Genomic DNA, 25208 nt, shown 5'->3' with positions numbered 1-25208 from the left:
TGCTCACAGGCCTGCAGAAACTTTTGATATCAAGTATGTTTACTCTGCAGATTTCACTTAAGTACACAGAGGAAATAAACTGTTGGGAGTCATGAACACATCATTACTGAAGAAACAGAGACATTCACTCATCAGTCTACTGATGGACTTATTGTTGATACATGTGAACTGTTATAAAAGTTTAAAAGCTACAGAGTCTCTGTAAGATTTGGTAACTAAACTTTATAATGGTTCTGTGAAATCAGAGCCAGTGATTTGCAGGCTTCAGTCAGACTGATCTTAGAGCTCTGACAAAGATGAATTGATCAATTCTTTAATGTTGAAATGAGAGAACAAACAATTTCAGATCAGAATTGATGGTACGACACTTTGATGATGAGGACCACTCTCTATACATCTTGTAAGGCTGTGAGCTGTAATCCAGCTTTATTTCCTCCAGACATGAACAAAACAACAACAGTCGTCATCACATCAACTCAAACACATGATCACAACAAGCTTCTGGCTGATCTGATTGGCTGACTGTTCTCTCTCTCTCACTGTCTTCCTGTCATATCCTGAAGCCTGTCACCATTCTCCTCTCACAGCTTGAAGAAAGCAGACACTGAGAAGGTTGGAGGAAATACTGGATCTTTGCTTTGATACTAACTGTGTTTAATACAATACTGCTGAAACCAGCACAGACTGACTCCAAATCTCTACTGACCTCAGAGTCTCCAGTTTACATTGTGGACTCTCCTTAAGATCCAACAGCAGCTTCACGTCTGAATCTTGCAGATCGTTGAGACTCATATCCAGCTCTCTCAGATGGGAGGGGTTGGACATCAGAGCTGAGGCCAGAGAAGCACAGCTGATCTCTGACAAACTGCAGACCCTCACTCTGAAAAAAGTATAGATAATGTCACTTTAGAAGACAAAGTTCCCGCTTGAAATCATTCAATGTTTCATAATCTGTTCAGAGATTAAGAAAATTTAGAATGGAGAAGTTTAGCAAATGGAAACTCCAAACACCTGAACCCAACTCTCATTAATATTAATGACAACATACTACTAGTGCAATAAAGACGTAGTGACTTCACCTCTTAAACTCTGCAGCTCCACCAGTGACTCCATCTATACAAACTCATGTTGTTTCAGTCAAATACAAGTAAAAAACCCTCAGAAATATATTTCAGAATCAACTTAAGATCCCAACGTTGACAAAGATTCCAAATATGTCAGGATGGATTTTTGGAAAATAGAAGCAAATGGATATTCAATATATCTACAATATTTACATTTAATGGAATGGTGTCGCCATAAAAAAATCTGGCATCTTGTGTTTAAATATTTCTATCAGTATAGACACTGCACAGCTTCATAAAAGTCTTAAAAGTGTTGTTACAAGTAAATACTGGATATCAGAGTTTTTTGGTTTAACTTCAAAGAATGAAATTTAAAGTGAAGGTGAAATTTCATGTAAAAATCAAGAGTTTCAGAGGTTCAGAGTAAATTATCCAGTGTAGGATTTTTGTTGTCATATGAAGTTTTTAAATGCAGCTCAACTTTGTTCTGACAAAGTCAATGGACTAAACCACTAAGGAAGAAAATAGACTGTACCATTAAGATACTCAGTGTGGATTAGCATAATATTAGCTTTATGTCTGCAGTTTAGTGTCACCACAATTTACACATCATATTAATCTCAGCACAGAAGTAAAAAATGTTTTCTGACCCCAGAGTCTTCAGTCTACAGTGTGGACTCTCAAGAAAATCACACAGCAGCTTCAGTCCTGAATCTCTCAGCTCATTGTGACTCACATCCAGCATTCTCAGATGGGAGGGGTTGGACTTCAAAGCAGAGGCCAGAGATGAACAGCTGCTCTCTGTTAAACTGCAGCCAATCAATCTGAATAAAGATTAAATGATATAGATAAATATCCATTTATAATCCAACCAGATGTGTTCCGGTTGTAAATCTGTAGTGAAACATCACTATGTCCTAATCAATGAGCTTTTCACTAAAATGAGCAGTGACTTTGTCATTGTGTTACTGTGTCATAATGTCACCACAACATTCAGATACATTCATGTCAGCGCGGATTCACAAGAAATATTACATTCATACTTTAAACTTGCATTGATCTCTCTGTATCCGTCTGTGTGCATGTTCTGAAGGATCAGTATCAATAATCAGACATTCAGTAAAACATGTTAAAGAATATAATAAAGAAATGTTTCTCCTTCTGCAGGTAAACTTGATTAATTAAAAACATATATTAGTTGAGAGGATCTTCTATATACAGATGTGACTCTACTAAAAATTATAAACATAAATTTACTTTAACAACTAACAGTCGACACTTTCTACTGTTTCTTTAGGAATCAGTAATACTTTATAACTACAGACTAAACTTTCTACAGTAAAAACAATTTAATATGGAAAAAAGAAAATTAACTTCATGGATGAAAGTTATGTATGTACAGAAATTAGGTTCAATTGTTAAACATTAAGACCAATATAGTAACAGACACTCAGTGAACTGACATTAGAGTCTCAAGTTTACAGTGTGGACTCTCCAGAAAACCACACAGCAGCTTTACAGCAGCCATTTCTGAATCCTGCAGCTCATTGTCACTCAGATCCAGCTTTCTCAGATGGGAGGGGTTGGATTTCAGAGCTGAGACCAGAGAAGCAATGTTGATCTCTGACAAACTGCAGCGCCACAATCTGAATAAAGAATAAATGATGTAGATTAAAATACATTTATAATCCAAACAGATTTGTTCAGGTTTTAAATGTGTAGTTCGATATTGTTGTGGATTTTCGGAGCTGATGCACTGGCAGTTGTCAGTTTGAAGAAGAGAAGACCAAACCAAACCTCGTATGATGATTCTGGGAAAACTTTAATGAAGAACCTTGCAAGGGAGAGCGACTCAAGGGACACCTCCTGTTCGTACGGTGTCCCCAAACTCGTCTGACCCTCACAGTCCAAAACCAGCCTTTAAGCCAATCATAGAAACTAGTTCGTCAGTTCCGAATCATAAACCTATGACCTAAATCTGTATCTTTGGTTTGTCTTGTTGCGTCTGATGATGACCTGCATTCTGGCCTTGGTTCGCCTGTGAGGCTCCTGGTTTATTAAACAACATGTGTTATCTTCTGTTTGAGAGAACAGAAGAGTACAGCTTGACATTCTGTTGTCCTGGTCAGTTATGGAATATCCATAACAATCCCCTCTTATTGATCAAAAGATCAATACAAATTACCAATTTATGACTGGACTGGTGGACTGTAAGGGCACAAACAGAGTAGAAACAACATCCGCACAACAGATAACAATTCTCACACAAAAGTAATACAAGAATCAACAATTGCATTGAACAAAATCAAAAGTAAAATCATCAAAACACATAATCATTTAAACACATAATGCAATAACAATAAAAGCAAACAATCAGTAAATTAGATAAAAAAAACCCCTCTTATGTACCCCTTTAAAACAACTGTCATGTGACCCATGAGTTCTGTCTTCCAACCACCAGGGGCAGTAGTGAGGCAAATCCTCAAAGAAGATCTCCTAGAACACCAAAGCGTTAAAGGAGGTCATTGACAGAGGTCACCAGTCACATGCGCAAACAACCTAAGACAAGACACTTCCTGCCTCTTACTAGATGAAATCCTAGCAACTTAAAGGGGAGTCATACAAACATTTGATTACATCATAACAATAAAACAAATCAATCACAAAGTGAAGTCTTCAACCCATGCACTTTGCGTACAGTAGAGGGCCATCACCATGGAGAGGTTACTAGCACATACGATGCATGGTGATGTGGAATCCATCCTCCTGGAGTGATCCTAGTGTTGTAGAGTCCCAATGGGCTCATTGATTTGTCCGTATGTCCAAGATCTGGCTCTTGGTCTGCATTTTCTGGATCATTCTGCAAAGGGCGCCCCTGTCCATGGGGCACTGGGTTCATGGCACCGACTGTGTCATGAGAAGGAAAGCCTTTCCGCTCTCCTTCGCCTGGAATCAGAGAGACTCCTGTCTCTCTCTCATTTGGACCGACTTGACCTGTCCCCTGCCCGAACCTACTTGTGGCGTGGATCCATTCTGCTCTGCCTTCGACCTTCAGGGCCGTCCTAGTAGTCAGCAGCACCTGGTATGGACCTTTCCACCTAGGAGACAAAGACACTTTTTCCAGAGATTTGATTAATACCAGGTCACCTTCTCGAAAGGAATGAATTGGTTCTTCCGATGGTTTGGGGAGTCTGTCAGCCACCTGTAAATGATACTTTCTCAAAATCTCTGTTAGTCTTTTCACATACTCAGTCATGAACTCATCCGTCCAAAGCAGAGTAGCTTTGTGTGGTGTCAGTGGGGGACTTGTCCCTGTGGACATTGGTCTTCCCATCAGCACCTCGTGAGGACTCAGTCCTGTAGTTGCACTTGGTGCACTCCGAATGGAGTACAGCACAATCGGCAGTGCATCAGGCCATTTCAGGCCTGTGGCTAGGACTGTTTTGGTCAATCTGTCTTTGATAGTTGCATTCATTCTCTCAACTTGACCTGAACTCTGTGGATGATAAGGAACATGTAACTGCCACTTAAATCCTAAGATTTCTGACAGTCCCTGAGTGATTTTTGACACAAAAGCTGGACCTCTGTCGCTATCTATTCCCTGCGGCACTCCGTACCTAGGGATTACCTCTTTTAGCAGACACTTTACAACTGTTCTTGCATCTTCTTTTTTCGTTGCAAAAGCTTCTACCCACTTCGAGAACCTGTCGGTTATGACTAGCAAGTATTTGAAGCCTTGTGAGCTTGGCATATGTACAAAATCTATTTGCATATTTACAAAAGGACCTGATGGGGGTTCTAAGTGGTCATGTTTCACTGTGCTATTCTTTTTTCTGGTCTGTTGACATATCATACAACTATCCACAAGTGTTTGTGAAACTTGAGTAATGCCTGGAGCAAACCACTGTGAGCGAATAACATCATTCATCACCCCTCTTCCAACATGCGCTGGACCATGCGTCACACGTGCCAGTACATGAAGGAGAGCTCGAGGGCAAACCGGTCGACCATCAGGGTGGAGCCACAAGCCAGACTCCGCGTCAACTTTACAACCTTTACGCAACCAAAGACTTCGCTCCCTGTCATCAGCGTGATTTTGCATTGTCACGACATCATTAGCGGAAGGAACTGGAATTGGATTGGTAGGTTGTGTGGAGGCACATTGAAGTACCAAAGAGGGAGAGGAAAGTGCCGCTTGTTTGGCTGCAGTGTCAGCCATTGCATTTCCTCGTGAAACAGGATCAGTTCCATTCGTGTGAGCAGCACATTTGATGATTGCAAGCTGAGATGGGCGCAAAATAGCATCTAACAGGTCATTAACCAAAGTGTGATGCTGTAGTGGTTTTCCAGAAGATGACACAAAACCTCTCATCTTCCATAACTGGCCAAAATCATGAGCAGCGCCAAATGCATATCTTGAGTCAGTGTAAATAGTAGCCACCTTACCAGAAGCAAGAATACACGCTCTAGTTAGAGCATACAGTTCTGCTGCTTGAGCAGAGGTACCTGGAGGCAGTGCTTTTGCCTCTACTACCCCCCAATCGTTAACTACTGCATAGCCAGCTAGATGTGTGCTATCAGATGGTCTGCTAGCTGAACCATCAGTGTAAAAAATCAAATCAGAATTGGGTATTGGTGTCTGCAACAAGTCTGGCCTTGGGGATGTACACAGGTCAATAGTTGTGATGCAATCATGCTCATCATCTGTGTCAATCAATGGAAGGAGAGTAGCTGGATTCAATGGAGGTGAGCGTTTTAAAGTGATGTGTGGACTATGAAGAATGATTGCTTCATAGCCTGAACGACGTGCAGCTGTCATGTGTTGGGTAGCAGATGTGTTCAAGATGTGAAGTACTGCATGTGGAACGTGCACAACACAGTCATGAGCCAGTACAATTGGAGAAGATTTCTCAATCATGATGGCAACGGCGGCCACCGCTCTTAAGCAACCTGGCATGCCAAGAACCACAGGGGTTAGTCGAGAGGAGTAGTACGCAACTGGACGGTAATGAGACCCATGTTTTTGCACGAGAATGCCTGTAGCAAAGCCATCTCGTTCATGTACATGCAGATGGAACGGCTGATGATAGTCCGGCAGCCCCAATGCCGGAGCCAAGGTGAGAGCATGTTTCAGGTCCTGAAAAGCTTTGTTCATGTCCTCAGTCCACTGCACCTTGGGAGGAGCTGATTGCAGTTTGGCGTTTCGCAAAACAGAGTCCATAGCAGCATACTCAAAGATCCAATGTCTGCAATAATTCGCCATCCCCAAGAACGAGAGCATTTGTTTCTTGGTTGTGGGAGGAGGCATGTTAACCAGCAGTTTCAACCTCTCCGGTGACAACAGGCGCTGTCCATTTTTCAAAACATGACCCAAGTATGTCACCTCAGACCGACAAAATTGCAGTTTGGCAAGTGATGCTCTATGACCACACTCAGCTAGTCTCTGTAGGAGCAAGATGGAGTCCGTTCGACAAGCTTCCTGTGATGGTGAAGCTATCAGGAGGTCATCTGCATACTGTAGGAGAGTGGAGCCCCCTGGAAAGTGGAGGTCATCCAAGTCCCGTTTCACTGCTGCTGCGTAAACTGTAGGACTCTCGACAAAACCCTGAGGCAAACGCTGCCAGGTGTACTGTTTTCCTTTGAATGTGAATGCAAACAGATACTGGCTATCTGGATGCAACGGGATTGAGAAAAAAGCTGAACTCAAATCAATGACTGTGTAGTGTGTTGAGTTGGATGGTAGTGAAGCTAAAATCGAATTTGTGTCTGGCACAATTGGAGCTGTTGGCACTACAATGCTATTAATAGCTTGCAAATCTTGTACAAAACGCCATTCATCTGGGCGGTTTGCTTTTGGAATGGGTAAAATGGGTGTGTTACATGGGCTTGTTGTTTGAACCAACACACCTTGATCCAGTAAAGACTGAATTACACCTTCAATACCAGCAATTGACTTGTGTGGCAAATTGTATTGCCTGACCATTGGTAGTTTAGCACCAGGTTTGAGTGTGACTTCGTGAGGTGGAGCCGAATTCACAAAACCCACATGGTTTTTATGTTTAGCCCATAAAATAGATGGAACCTCTGAAAGCTCTGATGGAGGCCCATACTGTGTGGGGAGGGGTGGTTGTTGCAAAACAAACCTACTCTGAGGTAGCTGGATGTGCTCAGTTAAAGATAACATGTACAGCTCAAGGCCCAAGTGTGTTATTGTTTGAGTTTGAGGAGTCTGCGCAGCTCCTCTCAATGCCTGGCACTGTGCCACCATGCTTTCAAGCTGTTGTGGGTCACAGCCAGGAGAGACAGCTACAGTGATGTATGGAAATGAATCTTTATCATTAACCAATTTGCGCTGTGCGTCAGATAACCGAATTGGAATTGCACATCCCTGTGGACCAACAAACAAACATTGTTCACACTCCAACCCCTCTTGTGTATTCAAAAACACATCAGCTAATTGTTTGTACACCTCTGGGGGTTAAATGCTGCTGTACAGTGACACTGTAGTACAGGCCTCATGGCAGACATCTGTGTTGCACATGCTGGTGAAATTTGAGCAATTTTTTGAATGCTAGATACTGTGAAACTGGAAGCCATGTTAAAATCAGTCAATGACCAACAATACAAACAATCAGCAATAGTTTTCAAAAACTGAAATGCATGAGCAGCCTTCACATCAGGTAGGCTTAAAAACAATCCATCAGGTGTGCATTGAATGGTGGCATGTAGCTTGCAAAGTAAATCTCGTCCCATGAGATTAATTGGACTTTTCTCAGAAATCAGGAAAGAATGTTGCACATCTGAACCTTCAACAGTTATTTTAGCTCTCTGTGATAGTGGCTCAACAACAGGAACGCCGGAAACACCCACGGTGGTGACAAAATTAGGTGTTGGTGTACATACATGCTCATCAGCTTTAACAGTGGAAATTGTGGCCCCACTATCTACCATAATGTCAACTCTACTACCATTTACTTCAACAGGCATTATTGGATCTTCTGAAGGATCTTTTGAAAGTCGAATTACAGCTGCTTGAATGGGAAATGTTTTTTCTGATCCTGCCCCTCTATGGCCTCCCTATGCTTGATTGTAATATTGTCCATGATTCACATTATCAACATGTGGAGGAGGTGGTAGTGGTTGTTGTTGTTGTTGTGGTAAAGCAAGGGGGGCTGTTTGTTGGAAATTCCTTGTTTGGTGATCCTGGAATGGGTAATTTTGCTTGTTCTGACGACGACCACTTCTACACTCATTAGCCCAATGTCCCGCTTTCCCACATTTGTGACACTTTCCCGGTTTTCGCTTGTTATTGTTTTTGAAATGCTGTTGTCCACCCCCCTGTCGCGCATGCTGTAACATTTGTTTTGGGAAGGAGGCAGATTTGTCTTCAGCAAAAACTTCACACCTATCTAGCGCCATCATTTTGTTTACCGTTGCTTTCCAGTCTTTGGTTTGCCAATCGGTGACAGACAATTTGTATGCAGCTGCAACATTTGGTTTTAGATTTTGCACAAAGGTTGTAACAACAAAATATTCATTTCCTTCTCGTCCTATTCCTGCATTGCTATCCCAAGTACGTGTAAATCTGTTAACAAACTCAGGTACAGTTTCATATGCATCTTGGACACAGTGAATTACTTTATTAAAGTCAGTGCGCTGTCGTGCACATTTTCTTATTGCTGTTTTTGCTTCTTCATTTAACCAGTCAATCATGGTTCTATGAGGAGGCCACTGGCCATCCTCTGTCCGAGCAGGGAAAAGAAATTCACCTTTGCACAAATCCCACTCCGTTCTGTATGAGCCAGCAAGTAATTGTTCAACATCAGGTATCAGACAGTTATACACAGAGCATACATATCTTAACCATCCCCAGTATTCATCTGGGTTTGTGGTCGGATTGGGGGCATTTTGTGTCATTCCAACTATCTCAGCAGGAGTCCATGGTTTGCAGACAGCTGTGTTGCCAACCATGATTTTTGGAGCATTTATTGAGGTGGATGTAATGTTTAGAGGGGGCTCTAAAATGTTAGTTTTCGATCTTGTATGTCTTTCCAGATGTGAATGTGTCATTCTAGTTGTACCTCGTCTCTGAGTTTTGCTACTTGCAGTGTGGGGTCGTCTCTGTGTCATCTTTGGCCTGACTGCAGGTTCTGTGTCGTCACTATGGTCTGTGTCAGACTCCTCCCCCTTACCTCTGGCTCCTTGTAACTCAAGTTCTACCTCACTTTCTCCTGAGCTGTCCTGAGTGTCTATCTCTGTTTCTTCAGCAACGGCAGCTAAATGTCTTTTCTTTTCCTTTCTTTTCTGGCTTTTTACCTGTTTGAATGACAAATTAGCTTTCTTTTCTTTTTCTGCAGCTTTCCTAGCTTTTTCTTCGTCGGCTCTATCTTTCTTTTCCTGTTTAACTCTTTCCCTTTCTCTAGCAGCCTGACTGTCTCTTTCCCTTTCTCTAGCTGCTATCTGCTCTTCTCTATTTTCTACTTCAGTCTGTAGTCTTTGTCCCTCAACAGCTGCGGCTAGTAAGAGAAATTCATCGTCAGTCTTTGCTTGTTGTGAAATGGTTTGATCAGTCATGTTAGCAGCTGAAAAGGGGTTTGAAGGTGAAAGTTGTGGAAAAATTGAAATCATTGTTTTGTTTGTGTGTGACTCTTGCAAAGGCACTCCAGCTTTGGATACAATGGTCAACAAAGTTTGTGGAGAGGGAGCATCAGTTTGCCGTTTTGCCCAACCGTATATGATAGCTTTGGAAATGGCCTTCACATTCTCACCATGCCTCTGTTTAATTTTCATCATTTCTGTAGCTCTGGTTTGCAACTCTGCTTCCAACATAGGCAAGTGACATGCTGTCACACATTTAACACAGTTCTCCACTGCTGCTCTGAACTCATCAGAAAAACGATCAACTCTTTTTTTCATCCAGACTCACTCCACACCTCTGACGAGCAACAGTTAACCACACATTTACACAATCTTTCATATACGCACTATCCCAAGATGGATTTCCAAAATCTGGGTTAACATTGTACTCAGCAATCTGAAGCTTATCTCTATCAAACGCTCCTTCGTATGGCCATTCGCCATCTGTCCACTGATTCATAAGGGAAGAAAATGGAAACACAAAAGTCCATCCTTTCAATCTACCAACAACTCCCGCCGGAGATTGTGGAGAAAACATCGCTCTATATTGTGCATCTGTGAGTGTGTGGGGGTTTGCTTCGGGAAGCTTATCAATGGCAGATTGACCTTTTACTTCTGAATTGGTGCGTTTGTTTCCTACTGAAACAGATTTGTTCTTTCTCTTGTGTTTTGGTGAATGAATTAATTTTGTAGTAGATTGTGTTCTACTCACTGCTTTAGACGTGTTGTTGCCCATTTTAACACATTTACATTAAAAACATCACACAAACAAACACATCAAACACAAAACAGACACATCAAAACTTTCCCAGCATCACCGAAGTTCTTTTTTTTACACCTCTCTTCCTGGTGCAATAGCAGTGATCTGAAGCCAAACCGACGAAGCAACTCTTCGTCTTGTGTACACTGTTTATTGTTTGAAAAAATTTTTACCGGCGCCCGACTCTAGGACTTAGAATCCCAAGTCTGAAAACATTTCTCACAGGACACAGAGTGGATGATCCCCGATCTTGGCTTAAACGAAATAGGCCAAATCCTACCCCGAAAACGTCTTTTCTATAGTTTAAACCTCAGGTGGGTCCCCCTGTGCCGGACGTAGCCCGAAGCTAGCCCAGAAATCCCAGCCACTTTTGTGGCACTGCAGGAGTTAAGACTCACTCAACTCTGCCTTTTTTTACCTCTTCACAACCACATGCTTTGCACCTGCTTATCACTGCACAGTTTCAACACATTTTCATGTGTTTAGATTCTTTAACCATCAGCTTTTTGCTTTTTTTTTTTTTTGTTCACTTTGTGACCACCTTTAAAGTGAAAGTGATGCACAGTTTCTTTGTGATTTCGTCAAACGCAGACATGGTAAGGCACAATAATAAAATAAAATTATGCACTTACCACGTCTTTGTTGTGTTGAAATCCTGTTCGTGACGCCAAATTGTTGTGGATTTTCGGAGCTGATGCACTGGCAGTTGTCAGTTTGAAGAAGAGAAGACCAAACCAAACCTCGTATGATGATTCTGGGAAAACTTTAATGAAGAACCTTGCAAGGGAGAGCGACTCAAGGGACACCTCCTGTTCGTACGGTGTCCCCAAACTCGTCTGACCCTCACAGTCCAAAACCAGCCTTTAAGCCAATCATAGAAACTAGTTCGTCAGTTCCGAATCATAAACCTATGACCTAAATCTGTATCTTTGGTTTGTCTTGTTGCGTCTGATGATGACCTGCATTCTGGCCTTGGTTCGCCTGTGAGGCTCCTGGTTTATTAAACAACATGTGTTATCTTCTGTTTGAGAGAACAGAAGAGTACAGCTTGACATTCTGTTGTCCTGGTCAGTTATGGAATATCCATAACAGATATTACTATGTCCTAATCAATGAGCTTTTCACTAAAATAAGCAGAATGACTGTGTCATTGTTTTATTGTGGATCATTGGCTCTGTTGATATTGTGGATTTCTTTAAGAATCAGGCATCTTTTACAAGTAAAGACTAAACTTTGTACAGTGAAAACAATATCATACGGAAAACAGAAAATTAACTTCATGGTTGTAAGTTATGTATGTACATAAATTAGGTTCAGTTGTTAAACATTCAGATCAACAATAGTAACAGACAGTCAGTGAACTGACCCCAGAGACTCCAGTCTACAGTGTGGACTCTCCAGAAAATCACACAGCAGCTTCACTACTGAATTCTGCAGGTCGTTGAGACTCAGATTCAGCTCTCTCAGGTGGGAGGGGTTGGATTTTAGAGCCGAGACCAGAGAATCACAGCTGATCTCTGACAAACTGCAGCCCCTCAATCTGAATAAAAAATGCATGATGTAGATTAAGATCCATTTTAGTCCAATCAGATGTGTTCAGGTTTTAAATGTGTAGTTCCACATTACCATGTCCTCATCAATGAGCTTTTTCCTAAAATGCTCACTGTCACTGTGTTAATTTAAATCATCACAATGTCAGCCTTCTACAGACATCATCCAAATGTCACCACAACATTCAGACAGCTATTCATAGCAACACTGATTCATAAAAAATATTTTAAACACCTGCATTGATCTATCTGTGTCCCTGTGCCCCTGTGTGTGTGTGTGTGTGTGTCTTTCTCTTGCATTAGTGTGACACCTCTTCCTAACAAACAGCAAGCAAACGAACTCTACCAGATTGAGTATATATATATATATATATATATATATATATATACACACACACATCTGTGTTCTATTGGATAAATAGGTCTTTAACCAGGTCACCACAGAGGAAGAGAAGCCGTAGGCTGTCAGTTTCTTGTTGTCAATATCCATTAGACAGTCATCCACTATCTGCATCAGTGCTGTTCATATTGTAAATGCTACTATATTTCAGTGCACTCAGTAGGAACCGATATAGCTTTTGAGCATAGAATAGCTGTATTAGTGAAAATATGGTCAATGCATGAAAAAGAGTTGTCAGTTTTGTTAGTATGGATTCTGGTTGAATGATTGACTAGATGTGACAGATTACACGCATTGGTTACAGCCCTTAACTTTTTCTTAAGTGAGCAGGTTAAAGAAAACCAATCAATATTCAGGTCACTCAACAGATATATTCCATTATTGCTATCCGAGACCTTGTCCAGCATCTCACATGTTATTACAAAGAGTTAGCGTTAGATGGTCTATAGCAGCATCCTATTAAAATAGATTTTAAATGAGGCAAATGTACTTGTATCCATAAAGCTTTGATGTCCTTCATCATAAAGTCCTTCCTTTGCTTCACAGGAATATGATAATTTACTTTAACAATTATTATTGTTATTATTGTTAAAACTAACAGTAGAGATTTTCTACAATTTCTTTAAGAATCTGTCATTTTTTAGACCTATAGACTAAACTCTGTAAAGTAAAAAAATAAATATGTAAAAATTAAAATTAACTTTATGGATGTAAGTTATGTATGTACATGAATTAGGTTCAATTGTTAAACATTAAGATTGACAGTAGTAACAGACAGTTAGTGAACTGACCCCAGAGTCTCCAGTCTACATTGTGGATTTTTCAGGAATTTACACATCCAGTCCATTTCTGAATCCTGCAGCTCATTTTCTCTCAGATCCAGCTCTCTCAGATGGGAGGGGTTGGACACCAGAGCTGAGGCCAGAAAATCACAGCTGGTCTCTGACAAACTGCAGCGACACAATCTGAATAAAGAACAAATTATGCAGATAAATATCCATTTATAATCCAGTGTGTTCATGTTTTAAATATGTAGTTCAACATTACTATGTCCTCATCAATAAACTTTTCACTAAAATGAGCAGAGTGACTTTATCATTGTGTTATTGTGGATCATCATGTCAGCGTTCTACAGACATCATCCAAATGTCACCACAACATCAGATCAACATCAGACACATATTAATGTCAACACTGATTCATAAAATGCCGCTGAACTCAAAGTCAAGTATGTAATTAGAGGATCAGTATGAAATCAGAGACGTTGAACTTAAAATCTGTTCATTATGTATTGAATGACCTCCTTCTTCCTGTATTTGGTAGTTTAGTAAGTATGTGTAATTAAAATATGCTATTGTTGGCAGTAATCGTTCCCTCTGTCCATATTGACTGAAGTGGTCTCTTCCAAACACAGCTACACTGTAGGAAATGAGTTCATAAGTTCAGCTGAAGCTAATATTAGGCTTTGACAGTCTGATAAACATCCGTTTGATTTGTCTAACTCAAAGTTACAGACTATTTTGTATAAAATTCCCTTTTTGAGTTACGATCCTTCCACTGCTGCGCAGCAAGGAAACACTGAAGCAACACAAAGACACTTTTTTATATGTATAACTCAGACTGCTGAGGTTTCATATTAGTTTTAACTTTGGAAGTCACTTTTACCCAGAAAAAAATGAATTCTGAATTCTTGAAAAAAAATTAAATTCTACAGATTTGTGCTCAAGCAAATCACAAAAATAACTGAAATTTCAGTGAGGGATTTGAATTGAATATATAGAAAACAACTACCAAAGCTACAGCCAGTGAACTGACCTTAGAGTCTCCAGTCTACAGTTTGGACTCTCCAGTCCAGCACACAGAAGCTCCACTGCTGAATCCTGCAGCTCGTTGTCACTCAGATCTAGCTCTCTCAGATGGGAGGGGTTGGACTTCAGGGCTGAGGCCACAACTTCACAGTGAGTCTCTGAGAGTCCACAGTCAGAAAGTCTGTCATGAAACATATATTACAACATATGTTATCATGAAAGAGGACACTTTATATTTATTTCATGCATTTGATGGTAAAACTGTTTGACATTCCCTATTTTGACCAACATTTGCTCTTTACATGAGTGGTTCAGCTAATCTTTTCTCTTTTCTAATTTTTTTTCTGGGGCATTTTATTCCTTTAATGGGAAGCAACATCCATCCATCCATCCATCCTCTGCTGCCATTATTCGGGACTGGGTCACGATGGCATCAGACTGAGTAAGGAAACCCAGACATCCTTCTCACTGGCAACACCCTCCAACTCCTCCTGGGGGATCTCAAGGCATTCTTAGGCCAGGAGATGTATATGATCCCTCTAGCATTTTCTGGGTCTGCACCGAGTCTCCTACCAGTTGGACATGCCTGGAACACCTCCAGAAAGAGGCATCTAGGAGGCATCCTAACTAGGTGCCCAAACCACCTCAGCTGGCTACATTCGATGAGAAGGACCAACAATTGAGAGATAACAGGAAACAAGAGGAGAGACAGGTAATGCCATGCAACAAAACTCCACCACAATGAAATGTATTGATTTGATGTATATAATCTTAATGTTGTTTTGGTCATTTATTTCTGGTTTTTGTGCAGGATTGTCATGGGCTCGCTTTCAAGGAGGGACCAATGATGGCTCAGATGACGAGAAAACTTCAGTGTGGTGATTTTTTATTCATATCAAGTTCCCAAACAAGAGTGACGGAGTGGCAAAAATATTTACAGTGCAGAGGTGGAAAAACCAACAACAACAAAAAAAATATTTACAAGACAGGTTTCACTGGACTTACACTGGCAGCTAGTCACCCACATTGCTACTCGGCCAAGAACCAAAAACCAACAACCCTAAAGGAGCAGAGCTCCCCTTATATACTCCTAGCCCCTCCCCCAGGCAAACCAATTAACAAATTATAGCGTCCTAAGGTCAAATTTAGCAACACAACAAACATAAATTCAGAAATCAATGATACACTTCACATAAAGGAAAAATGGCACTAATCGCCCTCCATACAGCTGTGGCCAAATACCCCCAAACCAGAATAAATCATAAAATATCAGTCCACAAGGATACTTTTTGAGTACTTGAAGAGGCATGCCATCTTAAACATGGCTTCTCATTGTGATCCAATTGCTTTCATCCATCTGCATTCACTCAATAATCAGGATGGAGTGACACCAACTGCCAAGTTTATAAAATGTTTGTTTGTTGTTTGTTCACCCTTGTACCCTGATGAAGACCTTAATGGTTGAAACCGGTCATTTTTTTATTGTAAAGCTTTTTAACTTAATCAAAGAGTTTTTCATTCCTGCGCTACATGAGTGCCTGAAGTTTGTTTTTTTCTTCAATGTGATGACCCTTATCTTCAAGAGCACTTGCGTTTTTCTTGAGTTTTATATGATCAAGACAGTCCTTGAGCACACCACTACCTCTTTTCCACAAAGCTCCACCACAATTGAATTGGAATGGATGGATGAATGGATATTGCGGTTATATGGCATGCATCTTAACCAGTAGGCTACTGGAGCACTCCTAGTTCATCTAATCATATCTCACTGTGCTTGAATGAAACAATAATTCTCTTCACTTTCTCTTATATCTGCAGACTTTTAATCTTTGTTTTGCTTTAATCTTACAGATGAAGGGAGAGAAAATTGAGTTACATTGATGCTTCCATATTGTGCACAGTCTGTCTGTGTGATCTGATCCCATGTCTGTCTCCACGAAGTTAGCATGAGAACATCTTGATTAGAAAACCATTCTATTGTCCACTGTTTTTAATTTGACTCCAGGATATTTTTACTCAGTTCAACTCAGTGAACAGTTACCGTTGAGAAAGGTAAACTCTCTTTGCTACCTGCTGCTGTCAGGTTCACATCCATAAGCAGGACAATTTAGTGACTGTTGACAAGCACAAATAAAACAAATGGCTTGACAATATTAGACCTGCGCATAATTAAATATTCATGTAGATAACTATATAGATGTGCATGACAGATGACTGCATGACATTTGTCAACTTTTTTTTCTTAGAATCTCAAACTGATTCAGCACACAAACACAATTAACAAACCAATAAGGTTGAATTATTTTCAACATGATGTCATCAGAAAAATGTTACAGGGTATCAGCATTAAAAATATAACATTGACCTTTAATGTGTATAAGAGCTCTTTAAACAGTCTGAATTCTACCATTCTGTTCTTCTGCTCTGCTCTCTATATTCATCAGTCCTCGGTGCATTCCTGCTACTACTCCTCTCTACACCAACAACAGAGAAAACACCTGAGTGTTTCTTCCTGTGACAAACAGATAATAATAAAGACTTAAACACATGACTATGTAACACGACTTCCCTCTTTAAAATGAAAGTTGAGGCTGCATTGCTGGGTTCAACACATTCAGGGGTTTTGTTTCGTATAGCCAGTAGTTTACAGAGGCTAATGTTGGTTAATGTTAGCAAACTTTAGATATTGTTGTATAAGTGACATTACTGTTGTATGATTACAGGCTGTCGTTTACATTTCACTTCATTGAATAAAAATTTTTGCTGACCCTAAAACAGAAGTTTTCTGCAGGTAATTGGTATCTCCATTTCATCTCATATCATGAATTACTTCAATCATGGTTCTGATGATGTAACTGGTGATTAACAACCCCACCTCTTTCACATGAACACACTCGTAGCTGGATAGGAAAACCCAGAGTTGACTGAGCTAGTTAATAAAAAGCTTCATAGTACTGGTTATCTGGACAGCCAGTGTTAGGTTCAGTGAAGCCAGGTAACAATAATATATCCCAGGTATGTTGAACTTGCTTTGTAGTACAGGCCTAAGGTCTTAAATACAGACAGAACTAATGAGGGAAGAGGGAACAGGTGACTAGCCTGGGGAAGAGTACATGAACACAGGAGGGAAACACAGAGCAAACACTTTACTCGCTGAACAGATTTCATAAACAGAAAATAATCTCTCATTATACGTATATATATGAAAGAAGTTTACTGCCCCATAGCCTTGTATGTACACTCCACATAAAAGGACTAAATGCTTCATCTGACTTCAGGTTAAGAGGAAAAATTGTTTGTTGTATGGGTGGACCCTTTCTGCACACTGGATGACAGATCACAAAAGAAAGAAAATATAATATATAATATATAATATATATATATATATTTATATAATATAATTTTAAGCACTGGAAATCTGTCACAACACAAACACATATGATTCATATCCACCGATTGAAGGAGAGTTCAAATATTTAAAGACACCACTATGAGCCAGCAGGAACTGACTTCTGTTGCTCTACAGGAAAGGTTCAGTTCTGTTCAGTTGATGAACAAGACTGTGGTTTCTGAACCTGGAGTCTGTTTTACGCAGAGACACAGAGAAGGGGAGATAGGCGACGAAGCATAGGGGAGGGTAATGAGGTAATTGCAGTGATCTGTGGAAAAGTCTGAGGGTATCTGGTGGAGTAAGGGAGGTCTGGGGAGTAGGAAGAACAAACATGGCCAGGAAGAAGAATGGAGATGGGAGTGTGTGGCTGCAGAGAGGGACTGAGGAGCAGATTGCGACACACCTGAAAAATCAACATTATTTGCACTCACATCATTTGAAACAGCTCAAGAACATCTGAGACTAAATTTAACTGACATATTATTATGGCTATAAACAAGTAGAATACTATTTTAATAATAATAAGAAGAATATTTTTATATCATTTATATTTGAAGAACAATTCAAATATAATCACATCTGGACTTACTGAGCCTTTCTGCAGTTCCTCACAGCTGGGATCAGTCTCCGTCGTCCCTCCTCTGATGTGTTGTACTTCTTCAGGTCAAACTCATCCAGAAGCTCTTCCGACATCTGCAGCATGTAGGACAGAGCTGAGCAGTGGATATCAGAGAGGTATTCTGATCTGTTCTCTGACTTCAGGAACATTTGGATCTTCTGATGTACTGAGTGGTCATCAATTTCCATCAGACAGTGGAAGATGTTGATGCTTCTGTCAGGAGGGACATCCCCAGTGTCCATGTTCTTCAGCCTTTCGATGGCTCTCTGGATGATTTCTGGACTGTTCTCTGTCTGACCCAGCAGGCCTTCTAAGAGAATCTGGTTGGACTCCAGAGAGAGGCCATGGAGGAAGCGAACAAACAGGTCCAGGTGGCCATTTTTACTGTTGAGAGATTTCTGCACAGCTCCCATCAGGAAGTCATCCAGAGATGAGTAATGGTTATCATGTCTGTCATCATCATCATCTTCATCGTCCACATCATCCAGGAAGTCATCCAATACCTCTGTGTTCCTGCTGGTGTAACAGTGGTACATGTAGACTGCAGCCAGAAACTCCTGAACGCTCAAATGAACAAAACAGTAGAGTGTTTTCTTGTAGATCCCATGTTCTTTTTTGAAGATCTTTGTACAAACTCCTGACAACACTGAGGCTTCTGTGACATCAAGACCACACTGCTCCAGGTCTTTTTGGTAGAACATGATGTTTCCTTTTTTCAGATGTTCAAATGCCAGCCTCCCCAGCTTCAGAAGAAGTTCCATGTCGACCTCTGTCAGCTCCTCTAGACTCATCTCATGTCCTTCATCATACTTGTGCTTCTTCTTCTGTGTTTGAACCAGCAGGAAGTGTGAATACATGTCAGTCAGGGTCTTGGGCAGCTCTCCTCTCTGGTCTGTAGTCAACATGTGCTCTAGAACTGCCGCAGTGATCCAGCAGAAGACTGGGATGTGACACATGATGTGGAGGCTCCTGGATGTCTTGATGTGTTTGATGATTCTGCTGGACAGCTCTTCATCACTAAATCTCCTCTTGAAGTACTCCTCCTTCTGGGCATCAGTGAAGCCTCGCACTTCTGTTATCCTATCAACACATGTACGTGGGATCTGATTGGATGCTGCAGGTCGGGACGTTATCCAGACAAGAGCCGAGGGAAGCAGCTTCCCCTCAATGAGGTTTGTCAACAGGATGTTGACTGATGACTTTTGTGTGACATCAGACACGACCTTCCTGTTCTTGAAATTTAATGAAAGTCTGCTTTCATCCAGCCCGTCAAAGATAAACAAAACTTTACAGTCATCGAGCTTCTCTGCTGTGACCTTCTGTAATGTTGGATGGAAATCATGGATTAGCATGAGGAGACTGTACTGCTCATCTTCGATCAAGTTCAGCTCCCTGAATGAAAGCAGAATTACCAGACTGACATCTTGGTTTTCTGTGCCCTCTGCCCAGTCCAGAGTGAACTTCCGCACTGAGAAGGTTTTTCCAATGCCAGCGATACCATTCGTCAGAACAACTTTGATGATGCGTTTCTGTTGGTTGGGTAAGGCTTTAAAGATGTCTTGGCATTTGATTGGAGTGTCATGGTGAGTCTTCATCTTGGAAGCTGTCTCAAGCTGCATCACCTCATGTTGGGTGTTAACATCTTCACTCTTTCCCTCTGTGATGTAGAGCTCAGTGTAGATACTGTTGAGGAGGGTTTCACTTCTTGATTCATCAGGTCCTTCAGTCACATGTTGACATGTCCTCCTCAGACTGATCTTGTGGTCATGTAAAACTTTCTGCAGAACATCTGATGAAAGAGAAAAAATATAGATCTCAACCTCTATCGGTGTGTTTACATGCTCTTACATAAGCAGGTTATCCAGAGAAACCAGGTAATCAGGAAATATGTTAACATGCACAGTAGTAACCTGGTTATTGTAAATCTGTGTGTACAAGCAACAAATCAGTGATCAGACCTTATTCTCGAAGCATGCCTTTCTCATTTTATAGATATTTATTTATTTTATTGATATTTTTATTTTATATAGAAGACATGTTAGTCTTGACTTTTTTTCCTGTTTTGCTCTGTGTGTTTGAGTCAGAACTTTTCCTCACAACGTGAATGTATCTGAATTTAACAAACAGTAAAATATTAACTGGTAGAAACCAAGTCATTAAAACTTCTAGAGGATACTTTGTGTTAGTTTCAGTTTTGTTAGACTTTAAATAAAGGTTGAATCACTCTGTAATGATCTCTCCTTTCATTTAGCTGCTCCACTTTCCCTATGTACAGTCTTTAATTAAGTAAATGTTTTGTGTATACATGGCAGAGAAATTGACGTTCTCCAGGAGAAATCTACCTGGGGAAATCAGGTACAGTACCAAGTAACCAATAACCGTTACTTTGTAGGACCACCTGTCAGAATTACACTCACCTGGCAAGAGTTTATTCATGTTTACCACAGTTAGACCCACAAAAAATAATTAATAATCCCCCAAATTACCCATGGTAAGAAACCAGACTTCAGGATGTACTAGTATATCACAGAGCTGCCAGTGTCTGTTGATCAGTGGAGGAGATATCGCCAGATTTCCCGTGGGCATCAGTTTGCGTGGTTATGTCTGCGTTGTTGTATGATCATTTAGTCTGACTTTATGTGTATCTGTCCCATTTGAACCCCTGCAATTTAGGCACTATGTGTTAAAAGGTCCATATCTCCCACACAGCTCTTCCTATGTTGACGTAAACCTACTCAAATTAATTAATATACATTAACTTTAATGTAGTATCAATTATTTTATTTTAAATTGAATGTGCTGAAGCACAGAGCCTGAAGAACTAAAATGTGTCACTGTCCAAATACTTACTGTCTGGACTGTTTTTCTTCACAGATCTGCTGACTGGATGTGACGTCATGTTTGTCTCTTCCTGTGACTGACCTTCTGCTCCTGAGCTGATGTTTGACAACTCCGTCACCAGATCATTCCTGTTGATCCTCTTTAAAATGCTCTTGAACACTTCCACAGCTCCAGCAAATTCATATTTCTGCACCATCAGATCCACCACGTCCCGCCTCTCTGCCTCCGACAGCTTACTCTCTTTGATGGGTGGGATGTCGTCCACCTTTTCTTGCTTCAGGTGCCACTTGAAGTCCTTAAATTCATTGTCTATCAAATCATCCAGAATGCTGAGAAGGTCACTCTCTGTCATCTTGGCTCTCTGGTAAAATCAGAGAACACTGATTAGAGAAGAGTTGTTTCTGTTTGTCTCTGCCAGTAGAAACTCATTCTGTGTTTCTACTGTATCTGACTGATTTGACAAAAAGCCCAGTTTGACCACAGTTGTTAAAGTGTAAGAGAAACTCAAGAGGATCTTCATGAAAAACATCTTGCCACAAGTCTACTCAGAAGCTGTTCTGGACCTTTCTATTAGATCGAGTTTTCATATATGTACGTTGTTATCATAGAAATGTACATGTTAAAATTTACATTTTTCTGGCTTAAACTTTGAGAATAAAAGTGTAATCTTAAACAATAGTTGACAAAGCATTCTCACCACAAGTTCCAGTTAGTCTTCTACTTTCACAACTCACCTATTTGTTGTGGTTCAGTGAACTCAGAGGTCTGTACAACGAAGCAAGTTGAACATACCAGGGATATCTTTTTGTTATCTGGCTTCACTGAACCTAACATTGGCCATCAAGATAACCAGTACTATGAAGCTGGTTATCAACCAGCTCAGTCAACTCTGGGTTTTCCTATTGAGCTACAATCGCGTTCAAGTGAAAGGGGTGGGGTTGTTAATTACCATCGACATAATCAGAACCATGAATGAAGTACTTCATGATATGAGATGAAACGAAGATACCAAATACCTGCAGAAGACTTCTGTTTAGGGTCAGCAAAAAGTTTTATTCAATGAAGTGAAATGTAAACGACAGCCTGTAATCATACAACAGTAATGTCACTTATACAACAATATCTAAAGTTTGCTAACATTAACCAACATTAGCCTCTTTAAACTACTGGCCATAAACCCCTAAATGTGTTGAACCGAGCAATGCAGCCTTTTATTTCTCATGAATTCAACTTTTTATTTTAAAGAGGGATGTTGTGTTACATAGTCGTGTTTTTAAGTCTTTCTTATATTCTGTTCATCACAGAAAGAAACTCTCAGGTGTTTTCTCTATTGTTGGTGTAGGGAAGAGTAGTAGCAGGAAGTGTACTGATGAATAGAGCCTGTAATCATACAACAGAATATTAATATTAATAGATTATTTTTCTGATAAAAGACAATAATTCGATTTCATTTCATTCATTTCACTGGTTCACTTCTTAGCAGGGTTCATCACCATGGTAAGTTCTGCTGAACATCGGCTCACAACCTGTCAACACTCCAACCACTGACCAATCAGATCACTGGGAAAAAAAGAGTCTTCGTTCCCACAGGATCCCACCATGGACAAAAGTCCTGAGTTTACAATAAAGTGACAAGTAAAAAAGGGCAATATATATTTCTATAGGTCAGTGGAAACATTTTATTGTTCCAGACTTTCTATTTCCACTCTAGTTTTAAAACAGAGCTTCTAACAAACAGAGGGATCGTTTACGACACCAATCACAAAATGATGATTTTAGCTGCATTTTAATAGCATAAAATTTATTTTTTCCCCAGAGTGACAGCTGACAGTGTGGATGATTTCACACTCTGATTCCACCACTGCAGCTCAGAATAACATGAGACAACTGTGTGATGAAAACTGGAAATGAAAGTGAAATATTGTCTTTTATCAGAAAAAATAATCCACACACTATTAATTGGCTCCCATTATTATAAATTCAACATTTGGGTCAGATAGACTCATCAGTTATTAACTACTTTTCCACTCTTTGCTTCGGTAGCAGAAACCTCTAACATTACTTTTAATTTTTTTTTATGTGACATATTCAGATGGTTTGTTCATCATCCAACCAAATAGCAAAAATCACTCACTCTATACTTAAGTCATATATGATAATTCCTGCATGTATTTTAAGCCGTAGCCTACTTTTAATATGTGGAAATTATTGCTAGTGTTTCTACATCTTGTCATCATGGCACCTCGCAGATAACACTAACAGTCTCCATGCAGTGAGCTATCAATAACTGATTAATGATTAACAGTAAAAAGTCTTTCAACCAGTGAGGAGGAAGTATTCAGGTCCTTTTACCAATGTCAAAGCAACAGTGTAAAATACTCCCTTACAAGGAATAATCTTGCATACAAAACCTTAAAATACTATCAGCAAAACATACTTAAAGTCTCAAAAGTCAAAGTACTCATTATGTCAATTATATATTATGGCTGATACATAAACGTGTAGCTGATCGTATGGAGATAGTTTGGACTACTTTGTAAATTATTTTCATCTATATAATTCTATTTTTTAAATGATGGTATAATCAAATTTGTAGGTAAAATCCTAATCTGCAAAGTCAGTAGTTACTCCAGCTGTCAGATACATGTAGTGCAGTAGAGAGAACAATATTCAGCTAAGAAATGTACTGGAGTAAAAGTATAAAGTAGGAGAAAAATGGTGTCTCAAAATTGCCCTCAGGTAAAGAAAGAAAGAAGAGTTTCCTCTCAACTCAATGAAACATATAAACCATATTTGTCATCATGGCACCTTGCAGATAACTGAATCTGAACTGCAACATTTCCAAAAAATATGTTTTGCACTCTTAAGCTATTCTTTCCCTGCTCACACAGACAGCCAGGTTTAAATTACTGTCTGTCCAGAATGACGACAAAAAGAAATATCTGCAAACATTTTGAAAGTAGTTTCTAAAACATGAAATAACGGATCATGTAAGATGTGAACATTTTCAAAAACAGAGCTGAACTTACTCCACGTATTCCCGTCTTATTTTAAGTCCGTCATTGTAAAGCGACTCTCTCGTTTTGTGATGATGTCTGAAAGAAGAATAATACTGGCAGTAATAACAACTGTTGCAGTGACATTAGTACCACTAACAGTAGCATTAATGCCAGTGGCACTAACAGTGATATAATAGTAACAGTAATACTATCAGCACAAGTAAACCGTTAACCTAACTGTGAACTCTGAACAAAAGACTCAAGATAAACAAGTGTCACACCCAGTATCGAGAGGACAGGAAGTTCTCTTTAAACATTTTTTAAACTCTGCCACCTTGACACAGATCTGCTTCTTGACTCAAATATGAAGCACAAAATAGAATTTTTATCAATTCACGAGTCAAATGAAAGATTTACTCACTCTGCCTTATATGGCCTGTTTTCCTCCTTTTGCTCTGACGACTCCCCGCCGACGAGTCTGAAATGAATGATTGCATACCTTGACTTTCAGCGTTTCCTCCCCTCAGAGCTGCTCCTCCCCTCTACGTTTCCTGTACTGCAGTATTGTGGAAGATTTAAAATGCCTGATTAAAAGAAATAGGTGTTTACAGTGTTAATGATTGACTGTAATAACTGTCATAATTGAATAAAACACATTAAAATGACAATTATTGAGATTTTTGAGTTTAAATAAACTCAATTAATTCATTTTCATTGGGACATTGATTTCCATTCCACATTAAAATCAAACCAGAAAACAAAGTGAAGTGTTTAAGGTGTTTCAGTGTTGTCCAGCAGAGGGCAGCAAAGAACTGCCAACACTAAATACAGCACTGCCTTTAGTTTTCATGAGGAGGTACAGGGCAGCTTTGAAAAGGCTAAATAATTGTCATTTTACCATTATTTTTTTCATGTGACACAGTAAATACATACATAATTTTAGGAGACACATACAACAATGTGTACTGTATTTCAACGTGTTTATTTCTTTGTTTTGTTTTCATTTAGATATTTTAAATATTCCATACAGTACTGCAATGTTTAGGAGTCTAATTTAAATCCTTACCTTTAAATCTGAAAAACAGAAAACAGTAATTGTTCTGAGTTAAGATATGATCAGAGTTTACTTCACACACATC

At 39.8% G+C, this 25208-nt stretch overlaps 1 protein-coding gene and 1 long non-coding RNA gene across 6 annotated transcripts in view; both read right to left on the bottom strand.

The window, feature by feature from the left end:
* Positions 1-24755, bottom strand: part of LOC137187237 (NACHT, LRR and PYD domains-containing protein 12-like) — a 28511-nt gene extending 3756 nt beyond the window's left edge. Inside the window, exons 1-10 of one of the 5 annotated variants that reach the window (XM_067596000.1) lie at positions 24491-24748; positions 24100-24165; positions 21152-21431; positions 18200-20018; positions 14227-14400; positions 13203-13376; positions 11828-12001; positions 2528-2710; positions 1715-1888; positions 707-880 (exon numbers count right to left, since the gene is read on the bottom strand). In XM_067596000.1, the coding sequence (XP_067452101.1) occupies positions 707-880; positions 1715-1888; positions 2528-2710; positions 11828-12001; positions 13203-13376; positions 14227-14400; positions 18200-20018; positions 21152-21422 (3143 nt within the window). In that variant the 5' untranslated portion in view covers positions 21423-21431; positions 24100-24165; positions 24491-24748. Of the gene's footprint in view, positions 1-706; positions 881-1714; positions 1889-2527; positions 2711-11827; positions 12002-13202; positions 13377-14226; positions 14401-18199; positions 20019-21079; positions 21432-24099; positions 24166-24490 lie in introns of all 5 variants that reach the window. The other 4 variants (XM_067595998.1, XM_067596002.1, XM_067596001.1 and 1 more) reach the window with 4 other exon arrangements.
* Positions 2868-10081, bottom strand: LOC137187252 (uncharacterized). The gene is made up of 2 exons (XR_010929174.1): positions 9998-10081; positions 2868-7533 (listed from the first exon to the last, which is right to left on the bottom strand). It is a non-coding gene; the product is annotated as an uncharacterized lncRNA (long non-coding RNA).
* Positions 24756-25208: the final 453 nt, after the last annotated feature.

The sequence above is a fragment of the Thunnus thynnus genome, chromosome 8 (assembly GCF_963924715.1).
Source record: "Thunnus thynnus chromosome 8, fThuThy2.1, whole genome shotgun sequence".
NCBI classification, from domain to species: Eukaryota; Metazoa; Chordata; class Actinopteri; order Scombriformes; family Scombridae; genus Thunnus; species Thunnus thynnus.
This window is presented reverse-complemented; position numbering and strand designations above follow the sequence as displayed.